At 38.8% G+C, this 17,742-nt stretch overlaps 1 protein-coding gene across 2 annotated transcripts in view; it reads left to right on the plus strand.

The window, feature by feature from the left end:
* Positions 1-17,285, plus strand: part of rsrc1 (arginine/serine-rich coiled-coil 1) — a 142,467-nt gene extending 125,182 nt beyond the window's left edge. For both annotated transcript variants that reach the window (XM_081614507.1, XM_081614508.1), the window contains exons 8-10: positions 8,875-8,981; positions 13,315-13,422; positions 16,049-17,285. In XM_081614507.1, coding sequence (XP_081470633.1) covers positions 8,875-8,981; positions 13,315-13,422; positions 16,049-16,141 — 308 coding nt within the window. In that variant the 3' untranslated portion in view covers positions 16,142-17,285. The remainder of the gene's footprint in view (positions 1-8,874; positions 8,982-13,314; positions 13,423-16,048) is intronic.
* Positions 17,286-17,742: the final 457 nt, after the last annotated feature.

Below are 17,742 nucleotides of genomic sequence, written 5' to 3' on the forward strand. Positions count from 1 at the left end.
GGCAAATTGATGCATTGTCATTTTGAAATTTTTCTTGGCACACTTCCACCGTTACTTAAAAAAAGCAAAAGTAGGAATTGGTGAAGGGGTGAAATCACCCTCAATCATCAAAACTCAAGAAGGTTCTTGTGAGACGAGCCAAGATCATCAAACTGGCGTAATAGTATGTCGCTGCACACCCTAAACACACTCTGAGTTCCTACCGTCCAAAGTCCTTTGCAGTCTGTGACGTACCTTCTGTTTTATGTTTTGTACAATTCACAACTGCACACAGCACAATAAACAATGAATAATTTAATGACTTCTCATTTAAGTTTTTGTTAAGGTAAGGGATAAGGGTTAGGAAATAAGAGCAAAGTACATCAACATTTTTCTTGATGCTATGCAGGACCGCATCTGTAGGCTACGTTTCACAAATTGTGCAAAAAAATGTCTGCTTGGGACAGACTAATGTGCCGACTTCTGACGATACTTATGCAATTAAACCAAAGTGAAAAACAACGACTGAATTTAAATATTGTTACTTAACAAACAGAACTGAACACGAAAAGCCACAGAGACCATAAAGTCATCTCAAAGCCATGAGGACACTGAGGATAAAACAAATAAAAAGAAGTGTCCTGTGGGCAAGAGTTACGAACTATGTCATAAAACCACATTTCTTTAAAGAGCAAGAGTGGAAAATTACTTTAAATTGTTGGTTGTCGACAGTAAGTCAAGGGTAAAATGACCAGCTCCACTAAAGTGATCGGCTTTATAATAAATAATTTTCATCAATGTGACAGTTGACGAAAGGTGGATTTACTTCAAAGTGAAGCCAGACCTGCACATTGAGCTGCTCTAATAGGATTGTTGAGTAAAGATGGCGTCTGTTAACGGGAGGGATTCAGCTGAGTGACGGAGGAGAGAGAAGCGGTGAGCAAGGAGGGATCAGCAGAGATTTGGACGCCGATATCTGAGCATGACGCGTGGCTGCCGTGTCATCCTGTCATTAGCAGGTTATTTGGATCTTTAATTCATCATTCAGACCTTTATTGACTGCAGAGTGGAAGATCACTATCAGCAGAAGATGGGACAGAAGTGTGTGTATTTGAGACACTCAGTCCCCAGCTGCTCCTCATTTCCTGAAGTCAAACAGATATCACATAAGATCATATAAGCCTGAGGTTAAATAATGCTCAAGGCAGCATTTTTTGACATATTATAGTCTTTGCTCTAAATTGTTCCAATAAAGGGTTTCACTACGAAAGCAGAGTATTTGTGACAGGCCTTGATGATCGTGACAGGATTTGACAGAAATCCACAGAGACCGTTTGACACTGATAACAAGGTGAGCACCACATGGGATCACTTGGCCTGTTTTGCTAAATAGAGCATCGCTACTATAGCACGGCTGCAGACACATGCAGCGTTTTTAAAAGAGGGGGTCGGCATAAGATGTATAAGTAACCGTGCTTGGTGTGTGCGGTCTCATGGGAGCTCAGATTAGAATAGCTCAGCCACCTGCTCTGTCATTGGACATCGCCCCACTCATATTCCAGCTTACAAACACATACATACATCTAAGGGCGCTCCTCTGGGACAGACTCAGGACATCTGGCTCACACTGGTGGAGTTTTCCTTAATTTACCATGACCCGTTGACCCCGGCCGCCACGCGTTTCAGGCAGGTGTCAGAAAACAGCATCACAAGTCATTGTTGCATTGCAACCATATGTGAGCATCCTAATGTTCACTTTTTTTTTATTTTATTGTGGAAAGAAAACTGCACTTGCAGTTCTGGCCATAGGTTTAAATTCACTGTTCACTGACATGAATGCTATCAATTTTTTTGTCATGTTGTTCTTTTTTCTAGTCTGAAACGACTAACATTGATAACATACAATTAGGGGTACAACGGGGTCATATCCCATTTGCTAAGGTCCACTCAGGGTATTCATGCACACCTACTATTTGCACCTTGAATCTTTGCTTCCTGCACGAAGCATTTCAGAAAAACACCATCACATTTATGATCAAACATGGCGGTGGTAGCGTGATGCTCTGGGGCTGCTTCAGGAATCGTGCTGTAATTGGTACGATTATCTCGGCTATCAGTTCCACGTCTGTAATCTCACAGCTGGATGACTCAGACAAAACAAAAAATAATGGTCTAGTCAAAGTCCCAAATTAAATCACAATGAGATGCGGTGGCAGGACCTTCAATAGGCCATTTAGTATGACTGAGGAGAGTGGGTCAAAGCTCCTGCACAGCAATGTAAAAAGTTGTTAAGTGGCATAACCTGTCATTAGGTTTAGAGGCTAATTGCTTTTCATAAAAGGTCTGGTTAGCTGAAATCATCAGTTCATTTTGTGTTCACTTTTATCTGATCATGTGAGTTTTATTAATCATTTAAGTGTGACCAAAAAAAAAAAAAACAATAAAAAAACAGAAGAACTGTAAGAGGTGCAAGCCTTTCTATAACGCCACAAGGCTTCAGTTTCTTGATTTCCGCCCTTCGTCAATTGGAGAAACGTCAATCTTCATCCGTGTGAAATCGTTTAGTGCAGATCAGCAAATGTCTTCAGACAGATTTTAATGAGCAGCTCCATCTTTTTTTTTCCCTGTTACTGCTTAGTCCAGTTCTCAGGCATGCAACTGCAGCAGCCTGTTGTTTGGGCCCGGAGAATCGCACATTAAAGACTCCGACGCAGGCAGGATGCTGCTGCTGCTGAGAACGGGGCCAGACCGAAGCCCCTCCATCGCCCCCAGCACACAGCCCTGCTAAGCTTGACTCAGTTTGATGCCAAGTCTTGCGAGCGTGTGCGCGTGCGTGCATGTGTGAGTTTACTCAGCTCAGGGGTTACATAAACAAGAGCAGCTTAGCCTACAGGTAAGGCCCACGAGAGACCAGCCGAGACAGAGAGAGCGAGATGCAGCGCCTGGTCTCTCTTTACCGCGGCGTTCCCCTGATGTTGTCGCCACTGCTGGAGCTGGATCTGTGCTAATGAAGCTGGAAAATGACTAAAGGAGATTGTAAACAAAGTTAGTGCGCTGACACACAGCGAATGCGCTCCTTTTGTTAAGAGTGGTGGAGGCAAGCATCCGTGCACGTGTTTGTATGCTTCCCAGATGAAGAGATGGGGAGAACGTAGGCGGACGGGATTTTGGAGGTGGAGGCTGGCAGCAGGGCACTTGGCCACTGGTGCAGAGAGAGAGAGAGAACAGGAGAGAGTGGGGTAAGGGATGGGGATGGCGAGGGGGGCAGCGGAGATAAATCATTAGAGAGCAGGTTATTGGAAATGCAGAGAGATAAAAGAGTGAAGAAGCCAGTAATTGCCTTAAAGATCAGACTACAAAGCATTACTTTAGATTTTACAAGGCCAGCCGGCAACAAAAGAGCAGTAATTTATGAGCTCAGTGTAAAAGAATAGCATAATTACATTAAAAATTAATGCTAATGAGGGCTAAAATGGGGAAGGTGGTTATTATGAAAGTTTGTATTCATCTTCCCTGGCTTGAATGATGGCTAGTGGCTTGATTAATGGCTTAATTTCTATCAATTAGCAGGCAAAAAAAAATCTCCACTGAGACGGGGCCTAAATTGAGCATTGAATTACACATTTTTACTGCGGCGCAGGGAGAGAGATGGCTACCCAAACCTGGGAAATAAGGAGACGCTGCTGAGTGTGTGTACTTGTGAACATAAGACATGAAATCCCAAACTTAAACGTCTATCCCAGGTTTCCTGCACAGTCTAGAAGCCATTTGAAATTGGATTCAATTATTTCACAATTTTAGATGAGTGGGGAAAACAAAACAGTAGAGCGTAGAAAAAGTTTCAGAACTTGCGTCATTGCTTCATTTTGATCTTTTAAAAAAGTCCCCAAAAATTATTTGTTCCAAACAGTGAGCTTTTTATGCTGCTTTTATACAATAAATGTAAGCTGGTTTTTAGTTAGATGTGATTAACAAAGTATTTTTGAAGTTACTGAGTGAAAAACCACACATGCACTTAAACACCTTTAAGGGCTTTAATGGATGAAGGCTATTTTTGATTTTCTCGTGAAATACATGTCTTTACCCACTGACATTTTACTGTGGGAATTATTTTACAGGAGGGAATCACTTAGTATTCCATCCATCCATCCATCCATCCATCCATCCATCCATCCATCCATCTTGTTTTTATTTTTTGTTTCTTGTTCTATATTTAAAGCCTCCCCACTGTGCAAGTTTCTCCAATAAATTCATAGTTAACCTTTGAATCCAAGCCTTAAAATAAGTTGCATATGGACTAAAATAAAAAAATTTGAGCCAAGAAAATCAGATATTTTTAAAATGAGCAGTCAAAATATGCTATAATGTTTTGTAAAATGTTTGGCTTTTAATTTGTCAGATGTGTTGTGCTTGGAGAAATGCAGAAAAGTAACGCAAAGAAAATTACATTTAAAACAAGCGTTTACATTTTTGAGCCCTTTAAGGAATCCCACTCGCTGTGATTCAGCTGGTTTATATTAGAAACCATTCAGCAAGTCCCAATGTTGTTTAACTAAACATCAATTACATTACAATCATAAATTAAGGAACACAGTTTGCACACTTTTACATCTTATTTATTGAATATGTTCATTAAATGACTTTACGTTCCCTTTCCTAAATACTAACAAACATGTCTTTATAAAACAAGCAGTTGGTTCCTCTTTTGTTCATCTTTTCCACATAACAACAACAACAAGGTCTGCAGTAATTCAGCTGGCTCGTCGGTGAAGTCACTTACTGGAATTAATCAGCAGCAGCAGCAATATATTCAGCTCAGCTACTCGTGATTGACAAACTCTCGAGCAAAGTCAAGTTTACAAAGACAACACCGCTGCAGCCCAAAGGCTTCAGACCGTCCTGTGTATATTGCGCTGTGGAACAGCCCCCTCTTTTGGCGTCTCAGCGTAACTGCTGAGAAACACTCCTGCCTTCAAGGACTAAAGGAGACCATCTGAAATCAGTTTCCATTGGCTGGTTTGATTTCCCTTCCTCGTCTTTGGGTCTTAATCAATGAAGTGGACAAACAGCTATTTAGGGAGAACAATAGCCTATTGATTTTGAGCCACTCATCAGCACTCCTGTCTATCTTACTAATTTCAGTAATGAGATGGCGAGAGAGTTTTTTTGACTCTATTTTTTTTTTATATATATATAAATCAGAGTAAACACGTTTGCACGGATGCAATTACGAAAGGACTTTTTGGCCCACAGCTTCACAGCTAATAATGAGGCTGTTCTCACCTTTATTCCTTCTCCGGGTTGTTAAATTTCCGGCATAAACCAGCCGCTACTGTGCATTTAATTGCGCCTCCTTTTGTTTCCCTACTGCTTCCTTGCTCTCAGATTTCGCTCTAACCTCCTCTCATCGTTGACAGAGAAGCGTTCCAAATGCGATGACAATCGAGTCGACCTGTTAAATTAATTTGCCAGATAATGTGTCGATATTAAATATCAACTTTGACCTCCTTGAGCTTCAGAGTGCGCTCACCCAGCTGGAGTATTGATTTTTTTTTTTTTTTTTTTTTTTGCCCGCCTCTGAGCTTACTTGGCCCGCACTCAAAGTCCATTATTTTTGATTTTCTCGTGAAATACATATCTTTACCCGCTGACATCTGACAAACAGCATATGGAAGTCATTTTATCTACCAATAATGTGTTTGTCAAAAAGTCTGAGGTCTTAATGGATTCCTGCTCTGCACGCGGAAACTATCCGCCAACGAGATGCTGGTAGATGTGTGTGTGTGTGTGGGTTTGTTTGTGTGTGTCTACGAGTGTGGGCATTGTTTATGTAGGGCATTCATGCTCAAAGGACAGCAGAGATGGGAAGGTAATTGGGGAAAAAAATGAATTAATTGTGCTGAATTAATTGTGGGTTAGTCACAAGCGTGAGTTTCCATTCAAACATGCACACAAACACACACGCTTGCGGTGTGAAGGACAGTCCACAGCCTCCAGGAGGATATTGGGCCCGTGTTCAGGCTCCCCATCTAGAAGCCCCAGTCAAGGTAATGACTATTTTTGGAGCCACATCTCCCCGCGCTGGATGACAAGCCGATAGTCTGTCACATAGGACGGCTTAATTCAACTCGTCAGTCAGTTGTCCAATTCTGCAGCGCATTAAAATCAGACCAGAGTTGTTGAAGTGCTATTATGAAGCTTAATAAAGTGTGTGCGTGATAGAGGGTGACATTTTGCTGTGAAGGCTGGACCAAATATTCATTTATTCATTAAACGCCGGGGCCGTAAAGATGTGTTGTGACACCCTTTCTATAGCTGCTAATGGATTGAATTAAATCCTTTTTATCAGCTCCAAATGCATACTGTATTTGAGTATACTGGTAAAAGTATTCACACCCCTTACAGGTTTTTCCACATTTTGTCACATGACAACTGCAAACCTGGACGTTATTTTGTTGGGATTTCATGTAATAGACCGACATCAAGTATGAATGTGAAGCAAAATGAAAACATACATGGTTGGATATTTGGTCTTTAAGTTGTTTATCAGGTATAAATATGAATAGTGTTGCATACATCTGTCTTTAGTCCCCGTTACTCTGACACTTCTCAATAGAATCCAGTTTAACTACCAGAAGTCGCCTGATTGGTTAAATTGAGTCTACTACCTGTGTGCGGTTTGAACATAGCCATTTCTCTGCAGGTCTGAGGTTTGTCAGAAAACATTACTGAAGACCAATGAACACACAGATGGGTCAAGGATAAAGCAGAATTAACATGCAATATGACAAGCTGACTTGTCCTGTGGGGTACATCAAGGACCTGTTCTGGGGTCTTTTCTCATTTTGTTGTACATTCCCTCTTGGCCAAATTATCAATACATAGACATCATCTTTATGACATACATAAATCCAGTTATGTTGGAACCAAGCCAACAACGGAACACAATAATCAGAGAAGTAGCCCAGAGCCCACCAAAGAGCAGCATGCTGTGGGGGTTATTTTCTTCAGCAGGAACAGTAAAGTTGGTTAGAGATAATGCAAAGACGGATAAAACTAAATACAAGACAATATGGAAGAGAACACGCTAGCTACAAAACCCTTTAGACTACGACAGAGTTTTGCTATCCATCAGGACAATGATCCTAAACATTCAGCCAGAGCTACAATTGGATGTTTTAGATTGAAGTGATTTCGTGTTAGAATAATCTAGATCTAAATCTAAATGAGAATTGCAATACTTGAAAATTGCTGATTATTTGATCTAGCCTGGCTTGAGCTGTTTTGCAAGAAATAATGGGTAAAGCCTAGCCCGGCCATTGCCTTCCTACACAATTCTGCTCAATCCTCATCTCACTTTTTCCTATTGAGGTGGATTCCTCTGGTTTCCAATCGGGACAATCAGCAGAAGGAATTATGAACAAGGACATTGATTTTCTGCTTTGTTTTTGAATTATAATCTTCCTGTATTAGGATTGTGGTGTGGTAATGCCAATGGAGGAAGTGAACAAAGACATTCAGTCTTTATTATATTTGGAAATGAAAACACTTCCAAAATAAATTACAGTCGGAGCAACACGAATGTTTAAGACATTTTATCCCTGGTTTACAGTGCAGGCAGTTTCCGGTAAGCTTCATATCATCGAACTGGCTCATTACATACATTACGAAGAAAACATTAGCAAATGGGTAAAATTTAGTCTAAGCCTCCAGGAAGCAATTGTTTCTCAATAGTCGGGGGTCCAGACCCTCTGTGTGAAGCAAATGGGCTGATTTTCACCAAGCTACATAACATATTTAGTTTTAGATGTGTAAAGTTGCTGGTGTCATACACCAGACATACATTTGCTATAATTACAGTACAAAGTATTGATGGTAAAACGGGTTCAAGGAATATAAATACAAGGTACTCTAGGTATTTAGGTATTTATCCCTACAATGTAGACATTTATAACTTAAAAAAGGACTTAATTCAGTCCAAAAAGAGTTGCATCACGGCCCCACTATATTTTAATCACTCAGTGAAAATCTGGTTCACCCTTCATAGAAGTTTTCTGATATCGTACTCTGTTACGCATGTTCCCATTTGTGTTACTGACGCAGCCTACATCCGTGCTGCTCAGAAACACGGACGGCTGCTGGATTGACAGACAGCGAGATGGGAGAGTGCAGGAGAGGACGGATAGATGGGAAAGAGAGGGATGAATATTGACTGATCAGTAGAAAGATTGACAGCCAGAAAATAATGAGTGCATTCAGTCTCCCCCCCTGCCCCCCCTGTCGCTAACTTTCCTCGGCACACCTATTTTTGCCCTCCCACGCTCACAAAGACTGCTTTTAGATTCCTGAAGTGATTTGTCATCTGATATGCAGAAATCCTGATGTGTTTATATCCAGGAGTAATTTATTGGAAACCCTTTGTGTCTGTTTTTGTGAAATTGGACAAGCCGGAGAAGTATACTCTCTGATACATGAGGTCTGAACTGAATAAAACTTAATCACATTTATTCCCTGTAATGAAATTCCACTGCAGTGAGCTTGTGTTCATATTTTGATTATTTTAGAATGCCATTATCTGAGTGTAATTCACTGTCTGGCTATTACCTTGTTAGTATTTTTCCCCTCTTTACCTTTTGTGGGAGTCCGTGCCCTTGGAAAGGCATAAATACCTTTTTTCTTGGAGGCACAAGATTAAAATAGGGGGGATTATCAGATTTCTTTTACTGTATGTGTCAAATAGTATTATACTGGAAGAAGAGGCCAATCTAGAGGAAATCCAAATGTTTTCAGATCATGACAGGAGGTGGTCCACACTCTTTGTGATGGAGAACATGCGTGTCTTTCTCTGTATGTGTGTTTCTGTTCATGGTTTCCCTTGTTTAACTTGTTTTTCAGAGGGAACCTCTCTGGAGGAGCAAGTGCGAAGAATAAAGGACATCGAGGCCATCGAGAGCGATTCCTTTGTTCCTCAGGCTTTCAAATCTTCCCGGGATGACACAAAGGTGCGTTCTGTCCCTCTTTCTCCCCTGGCCCTTCACTCTCTGAGCTTTTTTCGCTCCGTTTCTTATTGAATTTCATCCCTCTGCGTCGCTCCGCGCCGTCTGTCTAGAGACAGCCCAGACCAAATCAAACGTTCCCATTCAATGCCGTTTGCTCCCGACCCAAGAAGGTTTCATCAAAATTTTTTATTTATTTTTTCCTCCACGACGGCAGCACCCAACACAAAAGCCACAGCAGGCGGCAGCCGTCCTGCGTCTGCGTTTCCGTGCGCCCCCTTCCCCCCTCGCCTTTCTGGTTGGGCAGAGGCAGACCAAATGCAGAGGTCATTATTGAAATGTTTCTGCCTTCTGAAAGAGCTGGAATTAGATTTGTCTGGACTTCATGACTGTTTTTAAAATACAGGCGACAACATGCGACAGCAAACCCACAAAAGTCATGACCCGTGTGGCCAAAGGGAGTGAAGAGATTTAGATCGCTGCAGAAGTTGCACGCTACACAGCATGTCCAAAAACAAACATTCTTAGTAGATCTACCGGATGAAATGGAAAAATTATTTTATATTAGGACTCTTTAAGTTATCTTATCATTACAAAGTATTTTTTTTCTTCTAGGGATTCCGTTCAAAATATTCTACAATATTTATAATATTTATTTCTTTCAAATACTCACAGCCGAATCCAAAATTCAGTTTTCAACATTAGATTATTACATAAGACCTATTAATTTTAAGACAGGACTGTTGTCCTACTGTAAAGTATGCTCAGGTACTGTAGCAGTATATGCACTACAGTGTTGGCCATGGTTTCTTTTGCATGACTTGCTGCATTAATGTGACTCTGCTAAAGTATTGATGTTGCTTTACTGGCGGTCTGCAGTCGCGTTCTTGTGTCATCAAGCAACTTCTCTGCCTCTCCGCTCATCCTCCCGACTCTGGTACGTTGATTTCTAAGTGAAATGAAAAAAAATTGACTTTAATCTGCAGTGGTTCGATCTTTGTTCTCCCTAGAAGAGAAAAGATACTTCAGGTGTGACTTCACACGAGGATCATGCCATAGTTGTTGTCCACATTCCTTGGTTATTTCTGTGTTAACCGACTCCAGACATAATCCACATTTTGTAAATTTGTCCCAAAAATCTTGACAGCATTAATGTTCACAGTCTTCTAAAAGTTACTATTATTCTCACTACCTGTATGCTTTTTTTCGAACATACTTTTTCCTTCCACTGAACTTTCCATTAATGTGCTTAAACACAGCACTATGTGAACAGCCAGCTTCTTTAGCAATGACTTTTTTTGGACTTTACCATTTTCTAAGAGCAGTCCCGGTCTACCTCCTGGATAACCATGAAGTCTACAATCATCCCTATGATTGTGTAGGCTACAACATGGTAATAAAATAAGATTTATGTATTTAAATCAGAAATAAGCACCTTAAATATATCACAGCATTGCTTTTTGACTTGAGTGATTGGAACAAATTCATTTTTGAGGACTGATTTAGTGCAATGCACCTCTATGACAGAAAACAACCGGAACCTTAAATTTTGAGTTTGATGTTACTTTGATTTTAAAATGTATTGTGTTGTTGCTTTCCACATTAACTTTTATCAAAAATCATTTTGCAAGTACCGTGAGTTCTTTTACAACTCACTGACCATTTAAAGTTTGAATTATTGATCAATACTCTTGAGATAAATGCAAAATAAAGTTATGACAACAGCTACTCTTTTGGAATATAGACTAGTTTTTAAGACATTTTCAGCTCTTGACCAACACAACAATTGTGACACAGACTTGTGACCCCAGTTATCGGCTCAGTAAACAGCTGTGACTGCTAAGCTAAACAAACAAGGGTATTGCGTCAGTACAAGGAACGCTGAACAGCCTGCAGATTGTTTTTGTACATTGCAATTACATTTTTTGGATAATAAAAATTTTGCCCATGCGGACACAAATCACCAAGTTCGTAAACCTTTGCGCTAGAGTACTTTATAGATGAATCTGTCTACTTGATTAATCTGATTAATCAATTTGTCAACTAATTTTCATCCAATAAAAACTTTTTCCAACAAAGTTTTACATTTCTAAATGAAGAGGTCCTAGTCTGGAAAAATTATGAAATCTGAAAAAAAAGAGAAAAACATTTTCACAGATTGTGTCAAAAATTCTTTTGTAGTTTTGCTGAAGTTGTGTATTTTTCCAGGTTAGTTTTTTTTTTATGTTTATGAATTATAACAAAACAGCTAATCAAGTCAAAGAAATTTTATAACTTCCACTCACTTAATTTTAGATCAGATATTTAAAATTCCAGATTAAATTAAGATTCAGGCCATTCGTCTATAGTTGAAAACCTTTCTTAACTTAAATGATGTTTTACGTATTTCCCTCCAATTACAAAACCCCCCACCATAATTAGTACAAATTCAACATTTTTCATCTACACCACAATACATTTCTGACTTATTTAAAAACGCTAACCTAATGTTTACCAGCAATTAAAATTTATTTAACGAATATTCCGTTTAAATAATTATTTAATCTCTGTAATCCACATTGTTTACTGTTTTTTAATTAGTGCCGTTAGAAGTCACTTTAAATCCTTTTCACTCGTAAGTTGATGAAAGATTAGTGAAGCCCTTTATGTCAGCTACAGCCCTCATTTTAAATAAATAAATGAAAAGAAGAAAAACAAGCAAGCTGCATTTATTAAAAATGTATATTCAGCAGATTGTTCCCCAGGAATGTGATGAGTAGTTTTGTTTTTTGTTTTTTTCTGCCTCACACTTGGCACATCACCATGCTTATTAGTCAGTGTGTTTCATATCCTGCTCACTTTTTGTTTCCTGCCAAATGAATTTTAAAAAAGATTCGTCCAACTGGGTAAACATCTGCTCCAGGGCTGGAACTAGGGGGTGTTTAAAACAGTAATGGGTTTGGTGAAATGTTAATGTAGTTATTTCGTCTTTTAATAAATGTAACAGTGAAGACACGCCAGCCACTCAAATACGATGCTTATTGTAACATATGGTAACGTTTCCGCACTGCAGGATGTGAACATTTCTAAAAGCCATCTTTCTGCCTATCAGCTCTATAAATGACAACGTGAGGGATGCAGAGCGCCCTCCGCAAAGATCTTTAAAACATTTCTATCAAATTAATCATCGCAGTGGTGTAAATAAACTCGGTTCTTTATCTATGTTTTAGACTTTTTAAATTATTTTTCTAACTGTATAATCAGGTTTAAGCGAGTAGACATTTTAGACATTTTCTGACTAGTGAAGCTTTAAACAGATCTGGCTTTATTAATCGATATGTTCTCTTGTCTTTCCCATTTAAAAAAAAGCCAAAACATACATGTATGCGCATTATGTTTATTGGTGGTATATAACTATATTTAGACAGTGTATAAAAAGATAGACTTACAAAAATGGTATTGTTTTTTTAGATGCGAGACCATAGAGATAATTTTTAGATTATGTTTTAACTGTATTTAAACCCAGAAGTTTTTATACATTTTCCTCAGTATTTGATACAGTTGTCTTTTAAACTGTTTGACTTGATCAATTAACTTGTATGTGCGAGTGAATCAAAATGAGTTTTTTTTTTTATTTTGTGCCTCAAGATGACATCTGTTGTGAAATGGTGAATTATTAATAAACTGAATTAAAATAATGATCTCTTTATTATTCCTGAGATTGAGCCAGGGTTTTAGACATCCTCAATTCTCATTCTGATTTTTCTTTTTGTTGTTTTTCTTTCCATTATATTATAAATTAAATTGATGTGCTTGAGGATTTGAGTCAAAATATACCCACAGGTGCCTTAAGAATTACTGTAAATTTAATGTTCAGTGTGTTTTTTTTCTAACTAGGTTTGAGCACAAAACACAAAAGGACTTTAAAAATAACTAAATAAAAGAAAAAAATAACTTAGAAAAAAAACAATACATAACTTACAGCTGTTTTTATATTGAAAGATAAATGAGTCCAGGGAAATTTAACAAGAATGCATGGCTTTTATTACCGTTTTTCACAATTGAACAGTCAATATGTGTGTGCCCTCTGCTGGACGAAGATCATATTACAAGATCCAAGTCTCAGTGCTGCGCCCCGCAATTCAGTGCCTCTTACAAAAATATTTAAATGTACAGTTTGCAACAGTCTGTATGATAATCTTATTGAATGTATTAATTGAGCCATACTTTAGAGATGTTTTAAAATTAACCTTTTTTTGTTGTTGCTGTAATTCTGTTAATAATTGTGCCATATTTGCATGCTCTTTGCAGTCTGATATTCGTTTATTCCTTTATGTTTCATGTGTTTCTGTGAACACAGCTTGTTGCAGCTCAGAAGAAGCAGGAATCGGAGAGCGCTCCCTCTCAGGACTACTCCCTCCCGATGTCTATAGTCTATGATGACAGCGGCACCCTCGCTCATCCCAGTGTAAGTTTCCTCCAGCCAAATCCTCTCCAACCGCTTCCTCCAAAATCGTCTCAAATTGTCACTCAGTTTCATTGAATAGACTTTTTAAAGAGCACTAAAACGCCACAGCCTCGATAAGAAGTTCTGCCTCCACCTTACGGTTTTATTTCCGCCTTGTTTTTTATGAGTGTGACACTTTGAGTTTACGGCGATTTGGACAAACTTTGTGACACTCCCCCCCCCTACCCGCCTTTAAAAGGTGTCACTGCTTCTACTAACACCTCTACTATTTACGGCGCCCATGATTCCAGCACGTTTCTATCCACTGCATCACGTTGTGCGAGACTCTGCAGCTTGCCGGTTTTACGGGCCTCCTTCTCTGATTGCAAATGAAAAACGAGAGGGGAAAAAACTTTAAACTCCAATAACGCTCCCTGGGGCTTCCCAGTCATCTATCTCCACTGGGGGAAACGAAATTATGCCCTGATGTATGCAGATAACCCACTCGCAGAGATGTACCATGCCCCCCAGCCCAACACACACACACGCACACACACACATACGCATACATACACTGTCAGACAGGCTGATATATGGTAGCAATATGCCCCAGGCAGGCCCCGGCCTCGGCTCCAGCTCCTGCTCCACTTCCAATTAGAACAGATGAGTCCCATTAGCCCGGTTCAGATACTGTCATCCCACACACACAGCCTCATTAGCACCGTGACACCAGCCCAGGGCCGACAGACAAGAACTGGTGCCGAGTCTAACACGAGATAACACGCGGTGCAGCTGTACGCGGCGTAGGTTGGAGATGAAGGATTGACGCGCTCGGCGGGGGTTGCTGCTCGACCATCTGCATAGTAATACACGTATCAACACCTAGATGTACAGAATGTACATATCGCCGGCATGTCAACGTCATCTCTCAGCCTCGCATAAACACACGCAGTGGATATAGGAATAATCTGATATCTTCCCACTCTGTGCCTCGGTGCTTTGCATCCCCAGTCATTGTGTTACTTCCTAATAAACAGATGCCTTCATCCGTCAGACGCTCGCAGCTGCAGCGTTAAAGCCTCCTCACAGTCGGTGCCGTCGCTGCCGGTAATGTACTGAATATAAGTAGTAAGCAGGCGTTTTCTAGCAATGGGGCCTTATAGGAATGGATGAGGTGGTACGTGCTGAAATTTACTCCACGCAGCTGGATCTGAGTAGGCGTCACTCAAAAAGCAGGACGCAGTATTCGGGGTGCTCGAGGTTTGTACGGGTGCTTGACTTCCCTAAATATGTTTGAATTTCAATTAGGTGTTTTCAAAGTTTTGAAAGCTCTTGATGTTCAAACTGCATATTTGTGTTTTATGTTAAAGTGCAAGCTAACAATTTATTAAATGCCTAAATTTTGAATTTTTAGAATTACCAAATTATTTTATGTGAGACATACGATTGTGTTATATCACAAGACACAATTAATAGCAGGAATAAATGACATCATATTATAGCGGATTAAAACAGTCTCTTAGGTAATTTGTATTGTTTTTATCTACAAGGTGTGGTGCTGGAAAAGATGGTACATACTACACAGTTTTACGTCATTGTGGAATATTGACTTAATGTGTAAAACATTTCATTTGTTTACACATTGTCCGTTAAATAAGTATATAAAAATCAGTTAGGAATGTATTTAGGGTTATCAGTTCACTTTCTTCACAGACCTTACAATATTTTATCCATATTAAACCTTCATATTTGGTGTATAATTGCAGATCTTCATGTAGATCTTGAGACATCTTGTCTGTCTTATAGGACATGACTAAAAACTTGGGAATTTGAGTGATAGAGAGTGAAAATTAGTCCACCAAGCTAATTAGCAAATACACCAAATACAGTGATTCTCAATGCTAGATTACATTAAGTTGCAAATATCACAAAATTATATTAGCCTAAAGATTGATAACAAAAATCCATGACTTAATTGATTTTATAATTACAAAAGCCATAACTTTCCATACTGCTGCTAAAATAATAGATCACATTATTACATGTAAAATATTATCTTTAACAATGTATTGCTCTGATTGTTATATATTGGATAAAATATAATTTTAGTAGTAATTTTCAAGTGTTTATTGTGTGGAACATTATGACGCAAGGTGTTATTTGCTGGTTAATTTATGGGAAGTTTGAGAGAAAAAAGTGAGCAAAACAAATTCCATGTAAGCTCTTATATTACAAAACCTGATAGCAAATACAGCTATATTTCTTTTTTTTGAATTACTCTGGTATCAGTCTGTACATTGTGATGGTGAACGATAATACTTTAACTACTAATCCCCTTGATCAAACAAAACAAAAAAAACATGTACGTATTAGCAAAGCAAAAAGCAGAATAATTAAATATTCATATTGCAGTTCAAGTTTGGAGTTTTATTCCAGATTATGTTGATGAGCCCCTAAACTTCACCCTTCCGATCTGTGTCAGTGTATGATTGTGTGCTCGTTTGTGAACAGAGATGGGCAAATGTGGCTCTTGTGCAAAAGTACAACTGCCCCAGCTGTTCCTGTAGCTGAGTGCACTCAGGCTGTTGGTCCCGTTTCTTTCTTTAATCTTCCTACCGTGTCATCTCCTCTCTCTGCTGGCCTGCAGTTGTTCATGGATAAAGAGACGACTGAAGATCTCTGGCTGAGCAGATTGAATTCACTGCGACAGGAACGACTGATGGGGAGTCCTGTAGCCTGAAGACCAACAGCGTCCAACAAGAGCATTTTGTTCCCAGCGTGGTTTTTAGTTCAGGTCTTCACTTTCAGTCTCATCGTGTCGTCTTTTGGAACATCACAACAATGCCTGTCCCCACTTTTGTGAAGCTTTTTTCTGATGTTGATGATTTTGATTTGGTTATTTCTGTTATTGTTAGATGTTTTTTTTTTTTTACATAGATGTGAACTTTGACACATTATGTTTTATCTTTCAATAAAAAGTTAATTGTGACTGGGTACATTGTAATAAAATTTACTAATGACTCTTTCCTTAACAAAAAAAACTGTGGCTCTTGTTGAGTTTCTAAAGTTAAATAAGTATATTTACTGCTCCAGACAGAAGTTTGCATATCCTAATCATCTGCAATACCATAATTATATATGACTTTAATGATTTGTTTGGATTGTTGTTCAGGGTGGAGTGATAATGCAACTTTTTTTAGAGAATGGACATTTGAATTTGGATCAGAATTTAATTTTTAGCAGAATTTGTAAAGATATGTACAAATAAATACAGTATTACAATTACCCTCCATGCATTTAATTTCAGGAAAGCTTAATGTTTGCCTGTGTATACGTTCCAAACCCAGCTTTTCTGAGTGTTTGGGCTCCTCATCCTGTTGGAAATTTCAATCTTTTCTCAATTTCAACTGTGGCTTCTGATTTAAGATTACATTTAAGAATTTAAAGGTCTACAATATTCCCCCCACCAGTGCCACTGACAATGAAAAAAAAAACCTCAACATGGTGCCAGCACCACTCAGTGTTCTGACATCCTCCAAACACAGTCCTTGTAATTGTAATGTAGGAGTTCAATCTGTTCCTCCTCGGATTATAAAAACTATATACATACAAACTCTAGTCAATCTTAAAGGTGTTGATTTGTCTGGAGCAAATACGTCTTTCTTGGTGCACCAGTGATACAGGTAATCAACCAGCTTCTAGTTTATGATCAGCTAAACTTGGTTGTTTATGAAAATCCGAACCAGCTTCCCTTCCTCAGTTTTTTTTAAATCACTAAAGTTATATGTTGTATAGTCTTCCTTACACCTGGAAGAAGAAATGTACATGTATCATTAAACGTTTAGCACGACTGACTGGATATAAACTTCTGACCAAAACTGTAACACTGTACTCTGCCTTGAATTTTATTCCTTCTACTCATGCGTACTACTGAGGGATTTAAGTTTGTGTTTTCTCAGTGTTGTGTTGCTAGTTGAGATAGATTCATGGAGGTGAGTCAACCCACGGAGCTATTTGTGGAACCTCCAGATGGTAAACCTATACAGCGTCTGGGACATTCTGTCGCTATTATAGTCTCCAGACACTTGGTGTCAAAATGAAATAATAATTAAGAACATAATATAACTCAATACGTAAGCCCACGTTAAATTTGGTTGTATGACATACTTGCATTTGCAAAAAAATAAATGTTCTACAGGTTTGTGCGAACTAGGTGTGCTCCTTGTAAAAAAAATCTTTTTTTTTTATTTAGTTCAAGAATAACAATAGATCTACCTAAAACAAATTATCTGCACTTTGGGTGACATTAACTCTCAGCAAAATTCTGATAAGGACAAGTAC

Source organism: Poecilia reticulata, chromosome 13, assembly GCF_904066995.2.
Source record: "Poecilia reticulata chromosome 13, P_reticulata-male-v2, whole genome shotgun sequence".
In the NCBI taxonomy this organism is placed as follows: Eukaryota; Metazoa; Chordata; class Actinopteri; order Cyprinodontiformes; family Poeciliidae; genus Poecilia; species Poecilia reticulata.